This window comes from Homalodisca vitripennis, chromosome 4 (genome assembly GCF_021130785.1).
Source record: "Homalodisca vitripennis isolate AUS2020 chromosome 4, UT_GWSS_2.1, whole genome shotgun sequence".
Lineage (NCBI taxonomy): Eukaryota > Metazoa > Arthropoda > Insecta > Hemiptera > Cicadellidae > Homalodisca > Homalodisca vitripennis.
The window spans coordinates 165,577,518-165,595,414 of record NC_060210.1 but is presented as its reverse complement, the minus strand read 5'-3'; the positions used below and the strand labels follow the sequence as shown (position 1 = coordinate 165,595,414).

Genomic DNA, 17,897 nt, shown 5'->3' with positions numbered 1-17,897 from the left:
TGGAGTTGTGATAATAACTCTGACGAGGCTGACAAAGGTATGCACGGTCTGACCACTTCCTCAAGATGAGGGACTCCTAAGTGAGTATGGTGGAGATCTGTGACTTCATACTATGTATTGACACTGCACTATGAATTCTTTTTCGTGACAAAGTTTCTGTTCGGCCACATGAAAACATTTATTGTTCACTTCGGCAATGTAAAAAATGAAAGTTTTGGTAATGTTTCCACATTGCCAATCAACAAATATAAAATGCCGCATGCGTTGCTTATTATTACGGAAGTTATTCCGCCACAGCTATGAAATCTATACTACTAATTATACAAATCTAATGGTATGTATGTGTGTGTCAGAGTGTTACTCAATCACTTAAAAACTACTGAAACGACTGTACCGAAATTTTTAAATGGACGTTCCTGGTTAACATATAGATAAATTCTTATTTCGAAAATCCCTCCGGGCTGGAGTGTAGTGGTTTCTAAAGTTGCAAAAATCTTATAATGCATTCATTACAGAAAGCAAATGTTATTAATTAAATGTATTACGTTATTATTAAACGTAATTAACTGTTTGTGTGAACTGTTATTATAAATATGTTTACGTTTATGGTCTTCAAAGCAGAGAGTAAACTTGATATTGACAAAACAATCTTATTTCAATTTTTCTTTATGATGAGAAAATTATCAGTTTTAGGGGAAATATAATTCTAACGTCCGTTTTACCAAATACTTAGTCTCCAGTGCTTGTAATTCAGGTATAAAATAAAACGTTACTATCCAAAATTTACCATAAATTTAAAAATTTAAAAAAGCCGTCTTAGCTGTCAGTCCGACTGTCTATCTGTTCGTCTGCCCATATTTGCGATAACTCTTGATAGACCGGTTTTAGGGGGTACGTTGGTTCTTCTTGATCGAAGAAAGAAATCTATTGATTTTTGGGCCAAAAGGTAAATGGGTATTCCGTCCGTCCATCTGTGCGTTAACTCTTTCGCTATGTTCTCTACCGGATCCCAAGATACCCCATTCAATAGGTTTATTGAAATTAAATTAAGAATGTCTGTATTAAAGAGGCGGAGTTAGGGCTATGAAGTCCTCTCTACCACTCAACCTCAGAATTATTATTAATAGTTTATTGATAGTGCTTAAATTTAAAGCAAAATATACTATAGTTGTAACTGAAAACAAACAAGTAGTTTTCACTTGGCTAGTAGAATGAACAGGGCTATTGGGGAAATCTTCGCCTATACATTTATAATAAGTCAACTAATCAGATTTGTGTTACTCCATACAAAATTATGGATCTAGTTTTATGGACTCGTATTTTACTATGCGACATTGATATTGAATAATATGTAAAAGCCTAATAACAATTGATATATTAGAATCTGTTGTTCACAATATAAATATATTTTAACGTAGTTTTAATTACATTTCTACGTATACGATATCTATAATCATGCTTCATGGCGAGCTGAAGGTCTCGGTCTGGTGCTAGCGGACATTTCTCCTGATGATCGTCATTAAGTCTTAGCGTTCCTTGGATACAAATCGTCATCTATTATTTTTAGTTGGGTCGTGCAAAACTAAATCATTTCTAAATGAGACAGTTCTGTATGAACTATAGAAACATCCGTGACAAGTAATCAACCGGATGCTCATTTACAAGTCTTCCCTAAATATTGATCAACGCCTGGAAAACTTCGTTTTATTTGAAATCGGTGTCTGGATTTCCTAGAATTCTAAGCAAGTCTGATTGAAAACTCTTGGAAGTTATTGTACTGGCACGGAAGGAACTATCAGCCCGTGTCAGATGTTGCCCGCCAACCAGGGCGGAGATGTGGCGGATCTGACAGTCTGACTCTGACAACCTTTAATTCTCTCTATGATGGATCAGATCACCCCCTCTCCCCCCCCCACACACACACCTCCTCCCGTCACAGGGGTGACTTTCTTGTTCTTCGCAAATTGCCCCGTATTGTATTACTGTTCCCTAAGGTTATGTCTTTTATCGTTGTACGACTTATTGTTCTCCACACTCTCACCCCACTAGCGGACACTTACCATGCACGCAGAGGTCGCGGCACGCTCCTCGCACGGCAGTCGCTGGACTCTGTATGACCGCCCCGTGTTCCGCACGCCCGGCCAAGCCTGATTGACGCAGCCACTGGACCGGAACCAGGCCCATCACATCTCCACCTGTGAAATAGGCAAATGATTGCCTCTCACCACGCCATTGTCGCGCCAGTCAGAGGCTGCAGGGACCTGCAGAGCTAGGAGTGGTTACTAACTCTGCTCTCTACCTGAATAGGACCAAACCCTGTCTAACATATTCTGAAGCTTATTTTTTAAAGAGAATGGCTTTAAAAGCTTTGGGCAGCTAATTAGTTAACAAAAATACTAAATTGATTGCGAATACATGAAGTTTGTTAGTAGGACGGAAGTAAGCAAACATTTTCGACCAGACGCAAATACAATTTTCCATTAATTAAAATATGTCCAATATTCTACATAATTGTATTAATTTTTATCAGGAGTATATTATACAATTATATATATATATATATATATATATATATATATATATATATATATATCTGTAAATTTTAAACATTTGTACGAGTATTAGAATATCGAATACATAATTTAATACTATCTTTACAAGTAAAGTGATACTTTCATTCAAAATATCTAAACAACTTGCCTTTACAATATGTAGGTAAGTTTAATATAATTGAATATGTTTTATTTTATATAAACTTGTAAAGGAAGTTAAAATCTTATATTCGATAATATTGATTATGTTTTACTGTCACTTTCAACATGTAATAAGTAAAATAAAACTTTTAACTTTGGTTTAATCTAATTCACATAAATACATTTATCAAATACAAACATATTTTAATGCCCTTCTTTGTAAGCTCAGTGAATCAAAGCGAAGCGAAGAGAAACAACACACGCGTGCTGAACGCGAAGTACTGTCGGCCGCGGACCGAGTTCGACAGCGCAGAATAGTTTGATTACGCGTACAAATTGATTCAAGCTACAACAAAATCAAATCAGCGCCTGAAAATTGTAACAAGCCTAAATAGAATAAAGGGGCTGTGGCACTGATTACGGTCGCAAGAGCCGGGATGGCGAACAAGTGAATTACGCTGTGTAAACCGTGCACCCCAGTGCCATGCAAATCCGCGCGCCGACCCACGAAATATCCCCACACTTGATACAATTAGCCTGTTCATTGTAAACCAAACCTATCCACTCCCACCCGCCCCCCCTCCACCACTTCTTGTCTTTGTGAGTATTCGTCGTACTCCTTTGTGTGTTATATTTATCATTGTTTTAAAAGCATTCATACATTCGTAGCGTATTACCACTATAGATCCTAAAAACCTAATTATAGTGGTACAATTGAACCTTACAACACCCAGCAGTTTTTTAAGGTAACACAGACCTTTAAGGTAACATACTTAAAGACAATAAAACATTTTGATCACTCCATAAAAAACTTACAGACTTTAAAATATGAAATTTGGGCTCTTTCATAACCAAGTCCCAATAAAAACGTCTGAAGATAAAAATTTCATTATGTAGTGCAAGATTTGTTGCTTCACATTATGGCAGATGTATTATGATTTACGAATGAAAGAAATAGTATTTTTTTAATGTAATATAACGTCATAAAATGTTCTCTGTAGAAACTATGGATCTCTAGAAAACTATGTATCATATTTAGGATTGGGCTAAAGATGTTGTGCAGAATCTCCTTTTTTCCCACTGATCAAGTGTTTCCAAACTTTCAGCGTCAACATTTATTGGTTGTGTTGGTAATCAAAATTTTACAGTTATCATAAAGTATTGAAATTCAAGGCCGTAAAATTAATCTACCATGCCAGCCAGGTAGTCTCCTCCATATGAAACAATTAAGAATTGTTGGAAAATATTCACCAAAGTTGCCTGGGCTACATGAAAACATTCAACTGACCAATTGAGTTTTCTTACTCGAGAGTATTTGCGATGGATTAATTGTTATTAACTTAATTAATAATACAATAATGTTAATATTAAAATTACAAATTTTAGGTCTAATATACTAAGATGATAAATTCGAATAGCAAATCTTTCTTTCTTAAAAGAAATAAATAAAATATAATCGAATCGACTCCCTAGCGAGAAGCGAGTTACCTGTGTAGGCAGGCGCGCGCCGCCGACTGCTGCATGATAGCCCGTGGCAGCAGTGTTTAATGCACTTCATTATGGCCCACTTTAAAACCAATTAGAGGCGCTAACAAGCGGAATTGTGGCTCGTAACAAGCGCTAACACAGTTACCCTCCCCTCACCTCTCCCCTGCTGTGCAGTCCCGCCCTCGCTCAGGGCTCGGGGTTGCTGAATACTTTATGTAAACTATGGTAATAGCGGTTAAAAATGTAGTGAAAGGGGCCTGCCGAATCGCCATGATTCACATGTTTACGAATAGTTACACTGTACCCTGTTTCCGGTACGGAGACCTTTTGTGAATTGTGATGAGTAAAAAGATGGATCGCACAGAATTATAGTGAATTTTAAGTTTAATACGTAATGTATATCATTGTTTTGTAATATTAAGCATTTTAAATTTGGTATTTGTAAAATCGAAAAAGTAATGTTGTTATTATGAATATTTTTATAAACATAACAATCAAAGTCATTACTGCTGGAAATTGAGTGTTAGTGCTGGTATCTCTCAAACTTTAAGGGGGTTGTGTACCTCAAATACCAGGAAACATAGATTTTTTCTTTTTTTTTTTTTTTTTTTTTGTTAATCTACGTTTTTTTATTCCTGTTAATGTGATATATAATGTGTAATATTTTAGTAAAAGAAACACGTTATTAATTTTTTTAATATCCGATGCAGTGGTGAATTTTATTGATTTCTGTAGCTTCGCTGTCGTTTTATATAGCAACATCATTACATTCTTATTGGAATATTATGTTTTTCTTGTAGTTAACAACACTACCAGTTGCTAATGTTGGTTAGGCACAGCTAGTTTTTTTTATTTATTCACCAGCTAGGTCATGTTTGATGGATGATTCATAAAGTTTTTTGTAACACATGTGGATCCGAATATCCAAAAACACTTTTTTACAGTTCGACACTCTAAGCTTAGGTGTTCATGAGGCTGAAGCAACCTACAATGATGGTTAGTTAATACTAACCTTGTATTAACTAACCAAGGCGCAAGATGCAATCTACTAAAGATTATTGGGATCCGTCCAGGAAAGTCTTGCGCAAAAGTTATGACGGCATGAAACGAAAATGAAGACTTCTTTAACAAAGGGACTGTGAAGCCCAGTAATTGTTTAAAAGAGCCAACCAGAAGGCCTTTACTTCTAAAAGGAAGCTCGAGGAAGCATTAGGAACTAAGGACATTAAGAATGGGACCTTCAAATGGAGTAGGACTGTACTAAAACAGATAATTGTCTTAGAAAATTCTTTTTTTTTCCGAAATTTTACTTTTTTAATACATCATGTTGCGTATCTCAAACAATTTTAAAGCTAGATCTTTGAAATTTTTACCAGTTGCTTAGTAAGGCAGTGGGAAGCTACAGTTTTTTTTTTTTTTTAATTTTTGTGTGTGTAAAAGTATCTCTAAGGTTTTCCTATTTAACAAATTAAAATGTAATATTATAAGAAGTTATTTTTGATGTTTCGAAAAATCATATTTTATATATAGAAAAAATATTTGTTTGAAGCCGAAAACACTCAGTGCGTACATGAGGCTAGAAGATAAAAAGTATAAATAAACGATTCCTATGTGTGTATTAGTTGCTTAGAAATGGAACATCAAAAAGAGGCTAATGTACCCTGAGCCAGATACGGAGGTACGCAACCCTCTTAATCGTTTATATGTAAGTATTTTAAAATGTTGCACAGTTATACTAAAACTGTTTTAAGTATTTCTGACAGTGTCGGTGGTTCCATGCCAGCGCGTAAACAAGTTCCTCGGTTGATCCAAGACCTAATAACGGCATGATCCTCTATGATCTCACTACGATGAATCATAGCCGCAATAAGCCCTATGGGGTGTGATCGTGTGTGGGAAGTGTTGGTGGGGGGGGGGGGGGGGGGGGAGCTCATGTTTGTCCGACTGTAATCAAGCTCTGTTTGTCCGCCAGCGATATCTTTTAATCAAACTCTGCCCATCACCTTGGGTTGTTGGCCGCCCGTCACTTCTCTCCTTCCTTACTTCGGTGGTCAATAACCGCAAGTGTTTGCACATACAAATCTGTCCAGGGGATTTTCGTTCCGAAATTATAGTCGGAGACGGGGTCGATAAGAAACTGGCACCGACGAAGGAGCTCGACGGCTGTACACAGCAATGACAACAAAACACTGTATGAGCTTTTTCTGAAGCGTAATAAAGACGCCCAAAAAGAAGATCCCGTTGGAGGTTTTCTTCCATTATGTCTGAAGTGTGAGGCGAATGGGTAGAGAGTGATGACAAAGGAGCGCGAGTAGGCACGCGGCTGCTACGGTGGCTTGTTGATCATCGGTTGATTGGTACAACACACACAGCCACGTTCCACTGTCAGCATCCTTGATATCTTTCTCTGACCGCAGGACGCCCGTTATTGCAGCTCTGATTTGTAGTCTTCAAACTTGGAATAAAAAAAGGTTTAAGCAACAATTTTTTAAAATATATTGTACATTCACAAGTAGGCTAATATTTGTTTTATAGAGTTATTATTTGGCAATATAAATTTTCTATAGTGTTATAAAACTCCATTAGTTTATCTATGGATATGTTTATATGTTCGTTCAGACTCGAGTGCATCATAGAATACTTAACCTTAAGTGATTCCAGTGACTCAGGGAAAGAAAGTACGAACGTTGACCGCGTGGGGAGCACGGACGCGAAGTCGGTCCCCTAAGTTCGCGATCAAAGCTCGCCGCAGTTAGCGATGACGAGGGTGGGAAGGGAGGTTATTAACAGCGATGTTTCAGACGGTAAGCCAGTTAGTTATAAGTTGGGGGAGGAAGTGACGTAAATAGTTATGAAATTAGTGGCCTCTATAAAGTGAGATGTGCAATACCAGTTTAACTTGCGGCCGGCGTAGCATCGCCCTGACTCATCACGGGTTTACCGCCCACCTCATCGAGTTGGCTGCCTTAACTACAAATATAAACTAATTAGTAAGCTAGGGATCACACCTCATTTTTATTCCGTAAAATGATGAATTATTTAGCAATACATAGTTCCATCTATATAAGTTTTATTAACTAAAGCTTAGTTGTAACATAAGTATTCAAAAACACTTTTATAAAAAGCACCTCCAACCATTACGGGAAATATATAATTTCTAGACGTCTAAATGTTTTAAAATGCACTCAATTTTCTTTTTAAGCGAGTTTGTTGAGTCAATCTTATCAATACACACCGAAATAGTTTTCACAAAAGTCGTTTGACTGCCGCAAACTTTCCGCTGCATAGGGGAGGATGGTCCTCCGATTGAGCAAACTGATCAGATTGATACGGTCTACTCTGACTTTCAAAATGCTTTTGACAAGGTCATTCACGTTTCTGTGAAAACCTATCGTTTTGAATTTTCTTATTCGTTCTTTTATTGCGGTTAAAAAATAAGAGAACACATAGCGCTGTGGATCTCTTGTATTCCAAGCTAATCTTCCTCGTACACAATACACAGTGTTGTATCAATGCTACTAGTGTTGATTCCTACTACTAAGACATGCGAAAGGAGATTCGACTTCGTGCTGTTCTAGATTGTACTGCCATCAAGTAATTTTTGTATAATACTCTACATGGCTAAGAATGGACCAATAGAGTTCTGAGGTATGCCTCTCACATGAAATATCCCCGCTGTAGTCCCTGTCCTCATGTACGTCCTCATCTTATAATAAGCAACTTAAACACTTTTAACCATTTCGATTTTTTCATCGATATATTTTGTAAATTTTTACCAAACTTGAAAATAACATGTGAGCTGTGGTTGCCTTTAAAAAACATACTAAACAGAATTAATTTAAAAATGATACTGTTTACTTGACAACATTTAAAAATAGGTTTAGAGCTCTCATACGGCAAAAATAACATTCTCTTTCAAACTTAAGTTGGTCTACGAAGTGTTTGATTTTCGTTACCTTATAACAAAGATCAGCCGGTGCACAATAAAAGTTTTTTTTCAGCTCGCTAACCTCAAACTTGTACCATGTAAAACATGTTCAGATTCAAACACAGGATCTACGGTTAATGATGCACAGAGGGCATAAATGAAACAATTTGAAGTGGCCTCTCTGAATGTGTTTTGAAAGATTGTATTTTATTATATTTTTGTTGAGCATTCGTTGTGCATACAGAGCGAGTTATTGTATGCATCCATCTGAAAACAAATTTAATGTTAAATAGTAACATACCGGGGTGGCTCAACCCAGACAACTCCATCTGTAGCCAAGCCTCTACGTCACCCCGCGAGAAGGAGCTACAAGCTGTTCCGATTTGAGAGACAAAATGCAATAATAATTCACGTAAAGCAATAAAGTAGGCAGCGGGCCCGGGACACATGTTGCAGGTTATTTACGGGTTGTCTGTGGAGCAGCGCCTGTAGCGCCATGTGGCCACTCACGCCTCACATCCCCTCATATACTGGACCATCACATAACCTCAATCACCATTAAATTATCAAACTTTTCAAATGTATTTATTTTCTAAATAGAAACACATTGGGTGCAAGTATATCAAACTTCCTTGTAAACTATAATATACCTACAATAAACTACAAAACTGTAGGCCAACTATACAGCTTTACAAAATAAACGTCAGATAAAACATTGGCTAAAGTTATATTGTTGTATATAAAAAGTGAATTTTGAGATGATTATTACTTAAATTACTGAACGTAAACTCATGTATACAGTGTGTAATACTTCAATATTATATGTGACTATTCCTTGCACATTGTACATACAAATAATTAAGAAATGAAAAAGATTATTTTAAAATATTTAGTTTGTTTTATGTTACATATAGCCATATTCCTGTCCTGAATAAAACTACATTCTGTTACTACATATGTTAATTATTTAACTATTTACAAACATTGTCTTAGATTGTAATTGAATTTTTATAATACATAAATACAAATACCTTCATTTAGCCACCGTATTCAAATGTTTAATTAATTAATTTTTAAATCTAGTGTTGCATTTACAAATAAATACATTTATTTAGGTAAAATCTAAATTTAACCTAAAATATTAATATTGTTAAAATAAATAATTCTCATTGTAAATTATAGTATTCTTAAGAAGTCACATTTGTTGTAAAATTGTCTTTACATTTACTTCTGAAATTCTCACACGGACTCATACGTATTTTAATTTTAAATTAAAAAAAGGCGCAATCTATAAAGTCGTATGGCTAATAAAAGTAGAAAAATCAGGCATTTGACATATATACAGAAGTTGGTTCAGAACAGAAAGTATATCTCTGTTTTGTCATCGATGTAGTCGAGTACAATAAACCCAATTCCTAGTAAGAAACATAGTGATCGGATTTGTAGTAATTCCCAATTCTTTAGTAATAAGGTTGTGACATACACTGATTATTCGGAGAGAATAATTTAGACTGAATGACATTTCATTGAAAATGTACATTGATAGTAAAAAAATAATATGTTAGACGAACGCTACTCTACATACAAAGTTGACGGAGGCAGCATGCCTACTATAGTCCTACAATGGCTGGGAAGCCTACTTGTAGATAAATACTACAAGTACAATACTTGCCTTTGTGATAAATATCACAAAGTCATGAAAAAAATAAAAAATCTTTTATTCTGTGTCAGTCCTAGTAGCCAAGTGGTTAAACGTCTCTGATTATTTTCCCAGGGATCCGTATTCGAATCCGGTTAGGGGATGGTATTCCTTCACACGTGTACAAGTAATCTCATACAAGCCTAGCCAAAAGTAATCTAATAATCGGTTCAAGGATGGTTGAATAAAACTTATAATTCACAAAACATGAAAAAATCAGTCATGATGAACCACCAAATGTTGAATATGTGAGTCGTATTGGTTTACTACAAACCATCCTATCCAAGTAAATGGTTCGCTTTTGGAATGCAAACAATTTCCCACTAAGTTTTTCATAAAGTAATAAAAAGAGTGAGACCTGGATAATCCACTGTTGAATTTTATGGAAGGTAATCAAATCTAATCCGTCTCGTAGAACAGCTGAAATATGTGCGGCACTGATGCTGAAACTGAAAGCAAAGTCCAACTTTAAGTAACGAGTCTCTTAACAATTTTGAAATTTGTCACGATTAATAGTTATGTTCTCTCGTATACAAATCTTCTGATTATGTCAAATATATGCCATTTAAATATATTAATTAACTGTCTTTCAGTATCTACAAATTAAAAATCATAATCATTTTTATATTTTATTTTATTCCCCAATTCAATTTATAGAATGCAAACCATATTCATCATCACTATATACATAACTAAAATAATATTTTGTAACATTGTGAATATTGTAATCTTTGCATAAAAATAATAAAATAAACTCAATTAAGGATGCCAGTAACAATATTATGCCTAAATGAAAGTTTCTACGGAACTTTAATTTTGATTTCAAAGAAATTTTGATTTCATAAAGAGAACTGGGGACAATCAACAAGACAGGGATATTTTAAAATATGCCCTCACGGAAAAAAGGGATTATTCATTATGTTTCTTTACTTCTTTAATCAATTGACTGTTGATTAATAAATAACGTTTTATAAATTTAGTTTTTTATTGTAAACTTATTCCAAACCATAGTTTGGTATATAAGTTTTACTATATTAATTTTAAAAAGATAATCGATTCTGAAAGCAATATTGAAACCTGAGCGACATTCTTCCTTTTTACCGAAATTATTATATATTCACATAATCCACGTATTCACTTCACTTTACAACTACAAACTGTGGGAAATTGAATTTAATATATTAAGTTAATCGAGTCATCAAGGTTAACTACATAAGAAATTGTTAATTAAGAAAGGTTAAGTAAGACATTTATGTGGTTTAATACATTTAATGATAAGCACATATTCCCCCATGTTCTCCGTAGAACCTTCAAATGCTGCAAATCCATATCAAGTTTCTCCTGTCATTCGTATTGGTGTTACATGCTGGGCAACATCTTTTTATTGACATTTCAGTTATAAAAGCTTGCTTCTTTAATTTGGAAACTTCATGAAGTTGTGAAATATTATTATTAAATGGTTTTTTACTATCATAAATAACTTTGTGGTTTATTTGAATATTTTCATCACTGATTAATAAATTGATTATTAGCCTTGTTATCAATTACTTAAATCACTTGACTATGAAAATTAATCGTTGAGAGCTTATGTTATTTCAATACCATTGGTATCTTAGAATTTTTAACAGAAGGACTTTCAGATTTATGACTTATACTATTTTAACAATTATTATAATATTATATGTATTTTTGTGAGTAGGTATATCTATAACAGAGTATATTTTGTGTTACAGGAGGTATCAGGTCGAGGACGGCGGCAGGTATCGCCATGGAGATGTTCGAACAACACCAGGGCACACATATACTGCAGGTTAGTCACAACTTACTCTTAACATTAATGATAAGTCTTAAGCTAAATATAACGTTATCAATGACGTATTCTACTTATAAAGTTAGAATATAACATTCAGTTATATAAATTACGAACTGTATTTAAGGCAAAGCGTTATAATGTAGTAAAATTAGATGAGATAATACAATACTCTGTTGTTGTAAAGATTTCAATGAATACTGCAGAAAAATACAGTGACGTGTACGGCGGACGTGAAGGACAGAGAGGCGGCAGGGTAGATGGGGGGATGTCTGCAAGAGTAATTTGTTGGGGTTATCGCGGCAGTTGCGTCAATTTGTGCGTGTCTTGCCGGTAAAGAATAGCCGGGATCGTGGCGCGAATATCTTGTGCCGCTAACTCTTCCGACTGGGCTACAGAGGTCGATATTAGCGCAAATTTGTGACCATTTGTCTTGTGTGCAGGATCATTAATTGTGTAGTAACAAATAGTCATAGTGAGTACCTGTAATAGTTGATGTGTTGCACTTATTCCTCCTCTGTTTCAGTCCCTGGATGGATTCGCGTTCGCGCTGGCAGCGGACGGCAGGTTCCTCTACATCTCGGAGACTGTCTCCATCTATCTCGGCCTCTCGCAGGTACCGTCCAATCTTTTCTCTTTTAAAGATAAAGCATGTTTACCTTTCGTATGGAGAGATTTTGTAACAGTTTGTTGACTATGAGATATTTTCGGCACATTTAGTACTAGAAGTGCACTCATTACCTGATAAAGCCAGAAAGCTGATATACGGCTCTCGTACAAGTATTTATGATTATTTTAAACTGTTTTACTCGAATTATATTATTATTATACTATATTATAGCTATTCTATATGAAATAAGAAGTCATTTTTTATACATAATGTTAATATTTTTAAACAATTTTTACGAATTTCATTTCAATATTTTATATTTGATAAATCAATTTACTAATTTATATTTAACATTTTGTAATTAAATAATTCTGTCTGTACAATGTAGTCTAACTGTCACCACCTCTCGTACGAGTATACTAAACAATCGTCAAATTACAAAATACTAATTAATCCCTTTATATAAATTGTAATTCATAAATCATTTGAAATTGCTCCCCCTACCCCAAACTGATCTATCTCTTTCTCCACACTGAAAGTATACAACTCAATCAATTGGTCAATCATCGCATATGTCGACCACGTTGTGACTTTCAGTTTAGCAGAATTTTTAAAAGTAAAAAAGTTAAGTTTGTTGTAAAATGCTGTTAATGATTATGGAACGACCCTAAACGGATTATCAGGGCACTATATTTAAATAAATCCCGGATATGTCAGGGAACTTTAATTCACTTAATGAAGTGGTCCCTGTTAATTCCTCCCTGTGAAATCAAGTGTCGAGCGAGCCTCTGAGGTGTATAAAGTGAGGGAGTGTATAAATGAATGGGAAGTGGATGTAGATGTGATGTGATGTGAGACAGTTAGCCTGATACATGCAGAGTACCGGTACCGGAGATAGATGTCGGGATAAACTAGTCTGTATGCGGGACAGGGTGACGGTGATACCATCATCCCGCAGTGCCATGCCGTCACAGTCACACGTGCCCTCAGCGTCTCGGCTCCAACGTCTACAGTTCCCCCTTACTCAGCTAATGGACTGTGTGAATATCTACATTACAATAATATAGATTACTCACTTACAGAAATATACTAGTATCAAACTTCGTCTCTATTTATCTTTAGTTTATAGCAAACAACTGTCAATGATGACATTGACGATTACATTTTGAAACACCCGAAATAAATTTACTAGCGGAACACTTATACTCCTAATTCCCTCGTTATTGCTGTTTGATCAAAAGTATTGATTATAATACAAAATGTAATGCATTTATCAAGAATATGGAAGGTCAACTAATGCATTATTTTAATAACGTAACGTACTAAACATACAAACCATGTGTTCGACCAAGTGTTGTGAATTTTGACACTTTCCTTAAATGCTGAATATACTTGATTACAGTACTTGATCATAACGGTTTGCTGACACCGTGGTTGATCATGTTACGATAGGATTCTTATCAGGCCTGATCAAATATGTGCGTGCTAGTAATGCATATATTGATTTAATTGATAATATTAATCAAACAAGCATCCCCTAAGTGTATATTCCTTTGTATATTCCTAAATCGGATCTGGAATCGAGTTTCTAAAGTCATGTGTTGCGTTCGGACTCGAAAAATAAATTCAAGTGGTTTAGATTCTACCATGGATGAATATGATTGAAATCTGATTGGATTGGGGTTGACTAAAAGAACCAAAACGTTGTACATCAGGATTCGATCAATCGGACCAATACTCGTCAAGTTCGTAGTACATTTAGTGTGACCAATATTTTTGGTAGATCTTTAAGAATAAAAATATATTTCATGGTGTAATAGACCAGTTTGCGTACACCATTGTTTTCCAAATGTACTATTAGTTTGTTTAATAGAAATAAGTTTTGTATTTTGTTCATACATTTTTGTAAGGTGGTCTTTATCGTTTAAAAAATGAAATAACTCAAAAACATTTTAACTAATCATAATTAATTTTGTCAAATTTATTGAGTTTTTGAATTGTAATTCTTTAAATGTTACTAACTATCATTTCACTCTAGATGAACGAAGACCTAACAACGTATAAGTAATTTTTGTATTCGCACAGTCCTGTTCCGATTCAAAACTGTACAGCGTTGTACAGTGTTGCTAATATTGGTTTACAAAGAAAATTGGAGCACAGAATTTCACTAACAATATTAACTATTACCTTTACTCTATTCCATATGCGAATTATTTAAAATATAAGTAGTTGTATTTATTACAACTCTCTTTTATCAACTGAACTATGGTGAATTTCTCTGCCGTTGTTTAATAACTTGAAGAATAAGAGAATTCTCATTGTAAACATAGGGCCTACTTAAAAACGATTTTTTCATAGAACAATGGACTAATTTATAGTTCATTATAAAACATTAAATATATGTTTTAAATATAATAACAAATTAAATATATGTTATTAACCCATACAGTGTAGTAAGTGTCACTCGGAATGTAGGAACTACTACACAGTGTCAAATAGGCTAATAAATTTTAAAAGTTACAATTTCGGATTTTGTTTGTTTGTTATTCTTTACAATCTCACCTTTCCAAATATGTTCACATGTTCCTTAGAAACTTTTCTAGACATGTGGTAACAGGTCGCTAGCGTCACTTTTACAAAATAGCATTTTTCGTGTTATTCTTGAAGTACTAGTGTTTTAAAAGTTACCCAAACTGTTTTAACAAAATGTGGTCTTCTTTGTAGTATTCTTGTGTCAGGACTTCAGTTGTCAACCTCCTGGGTCTGATCACGGAATTCCAACCGAGAGATTGAGTTTCACGTTACTTGGTCTGTTGCTTAAAAAAATTTTTTATGAAAGAGACTGTTTAAAAAAAGACGTTTATTTGGTGACTAACACATGCAACGTTGCAATAATTATCAAATTTAAAATAATGTGACAAACGTCAAAGCATAATTATTATTTCAAATAACCATCATAAACTTTAAATGCTAAAAATGATTATTGCTGAAAAAGGTGTTTAATATGACTGCAGACTTTAAAAGACGGCTTTATTGAACCAAACCGCGGCTACCATATCATATTCATACCACTAGGTAGGTGTTAAAATAGTATCTAAAATTCGGATACTCAACGTCAAATGCAAGGTATTGTGTGTGAAAAGTGCAAACAGCGGGTTTTCTATTAGTTTAAATATTGATGAAAGGTTTGCTATTTGAGACCATTGAATGCTTGTGGAGGCGGTGGAGGCGGTGCGGGGCGGTTCGGCTCAGCGGAGTGGCGGGCGGTGTTGGCGGCGGCGGCGGGGAATGCTTCTCACGTCCGCCTCCGTGCCCAGAGTCCTAATGTCGTTCCAACAATCAATAGTGAGCCCGAGCAACATGGCTGCCGGCCCGGGATATCCTCCAGGACTTTCGGGAATCTAGGAAAAGTTACTTCTTCAAGGTTCTACAGTTGCAAGTTTTTCAGCCAGCAACATTACAAACCCCTCTGCTTTTGTGATCTATAGCCATATGGATGGTATCACCGTCTTTTATTGGCTATCGATTAAATTCGTCCTAGTGTCTGAATGCAACTAAATTCAAATACAATATTGAGGGTTTTAAGATTCGAATATTTGGTAGAACATGTTTATGTAACGTTTCAATGTACACAAGAGTCAGAAACTAAAATGTAAACACCATACTTTGCACTTTATATGCGTAATTTATAGGGTTTTACAGAGACATCTATTACTATGTTAACTTTACGACTAAAATTTTGTAATCAAAGTTATTTGACGTACGGTCAACCATTCCTAAAACCTTTAAGAATTATTAATGTAAATTTTTAGATGCATAAATCCTTTTCATCTTATCTGGAACTTTCAAACATCTATCGAGAGTAAATTGAAAGATTGCATGATCTTCGATGGCATCGTGTTGCCATATCTTCCTGCATTGTTGGACAGAACACTTGAGACTTAAAGCAATACGATGTATAGTTTTTGTATACTTTTAGGAAGATTTCGAACTTGAAACTTAAGGTTGAATAATCGGAAATATCTTTGTGGAATCAGAACTGTATCTTTATGTATATCGAGGAATGTCACTAAATAATGCTTTAAAATCATAAAGCTGGAAAATTGCTATTCAAATATATGATTTACACACGGAAAAACTAGCAAGCTAGAAGAGACATCTCGATTACCTTGGTGGCCACACACAGGGATCCATCCTTGGACTTTTCTTTTTTTAATCTTAAAAGTCCAATTATATTAATATTATATTAAAGTTAATACATATAAACTCTTCCAAGTAGTTCAAAGGTTAAAGAAAATAGAAAATCCAGTGTTCGTGTTTTAATTTTTAAGTTCCATTTCCCTTTCGATTTTCTCTCTTTAGAAAAACACTGACTTAATTAAACAAAGAAACAGAACCGAAACCAAGAATTCAAAACATAAATAAAAAAATAATTTTAACGAATAAATACCATAAACACTAAGATTCAAATCAGCTGAATGTAGAATATTTTTAATGTTTACATAGAACTAAACAATTATATAAGAAGGAAAAGGAATCATCTTAGGTTCAACCTATCTGGTTGCCTTAATTTTAAAATTAATTGATATGCGATTTCAACATTTTTTAAATTTATTAGATTAGTATTTTGGTTGGGATTTGGCTCTAAATGGTATAAATTCCTATTAGACCGAAGCAATTTTCTAATTTATTTTGATTGCGTTGAATCACATGAGCAGATAATGGTCTCTGATAATTTTCATGAACAACATGAAACCGATGATTGGTTATTCTCAATCCTATTGGAGTGATGGGTTTTCCCAATATAATAAATATTTGGGACAGAATCCACAGGTTAGTTGATAATGACGTTTTTGTGGTGCAATCAATGTTACCTTTAGTAGAATATCCTTTTTCAGTTGTACTACTTTTAAAAAGTTCGAATTTGTTAACATCTTACAAATGCCGCATCTTGGCTTCTTGCAAGGAAGATGTTACATTTGATGTTATTACTTTTTGGATTGCCTTCATAGTTTAATTTCGGTCTAGAGAGGAAGTTTTGTAAATTTTGAGGTTTTTTTAAAGATTACTTTAGAGGGCTTAGAAAATTAATGTCTAGTATCCGAAAAATATTCCAAAATAGAAAAAGAAACCTTCAGAATTTTGTTTATTTAATAATATTGAGTAATAACTCAGGGTCATTAGGATTAATAGCACTGGAATTATTTTTAGATGCTTTGATTTGTTTATAAACAACATGTTTTGGATACCTCTTTAAAAAAGTACATTAGACAGTAGCCTATATTTATGTAGTTATGAAAGTCAGTTTGATTGCTACAAAGATTTGTTGTCCTTAGTGATAGACTCTTAGGATAGATGTTGTAATGTGAATTGGATGGCAACTGGTGAAATGCAAATATTGCATTTTGTTGTTGTCTTTGATATGAATTTTTGTTTTCAAATTGTAATTTTCAATAAATATATAAGTATCCAAGAACTTTACTGAATCTGGTGAAACAGACCATGCAAATTTTAAAATACAGAATTTATTGAGATTAAAAAGAAAGTAGTTGATACCATGCTATATATATGTATATATGTGTGTGTATATATATATATAATTTTTAATATAATATATATTATATATACTATATATATATATATATATATATATACACTATATATATAAA

General features: G+C 34.2%; 1 protein-coding gene across 3 annotated transcripts in view; it reads left to right on the top strand.

The window, feature by feature from the left end:
• The window catches only part of LOC124360540 (protein trachealess), a 278,070-nt gene that overhangs the window by 244,397 nt on the left and 15,776 nt on the right, over window positions 1–17,897 (top strand). For all 3 annotated transcript variants that reach the window (XM_046814252.1, XM_046814253.1, XM_046814251.1), the window contains 2 exons: window positions 11,542–11,618; window positions 12,145–12,234. In XM_046814252.1, the coding sequence (XP_046670208.1) occupies window positions 11,542–11,618; window positions 12,145–12,234 (167 nt within the window). The remainder of the gene's footprint in view (window positions 1–11,541; window positions 11,619–12,144; window positions 12,235–17,897) is intronic.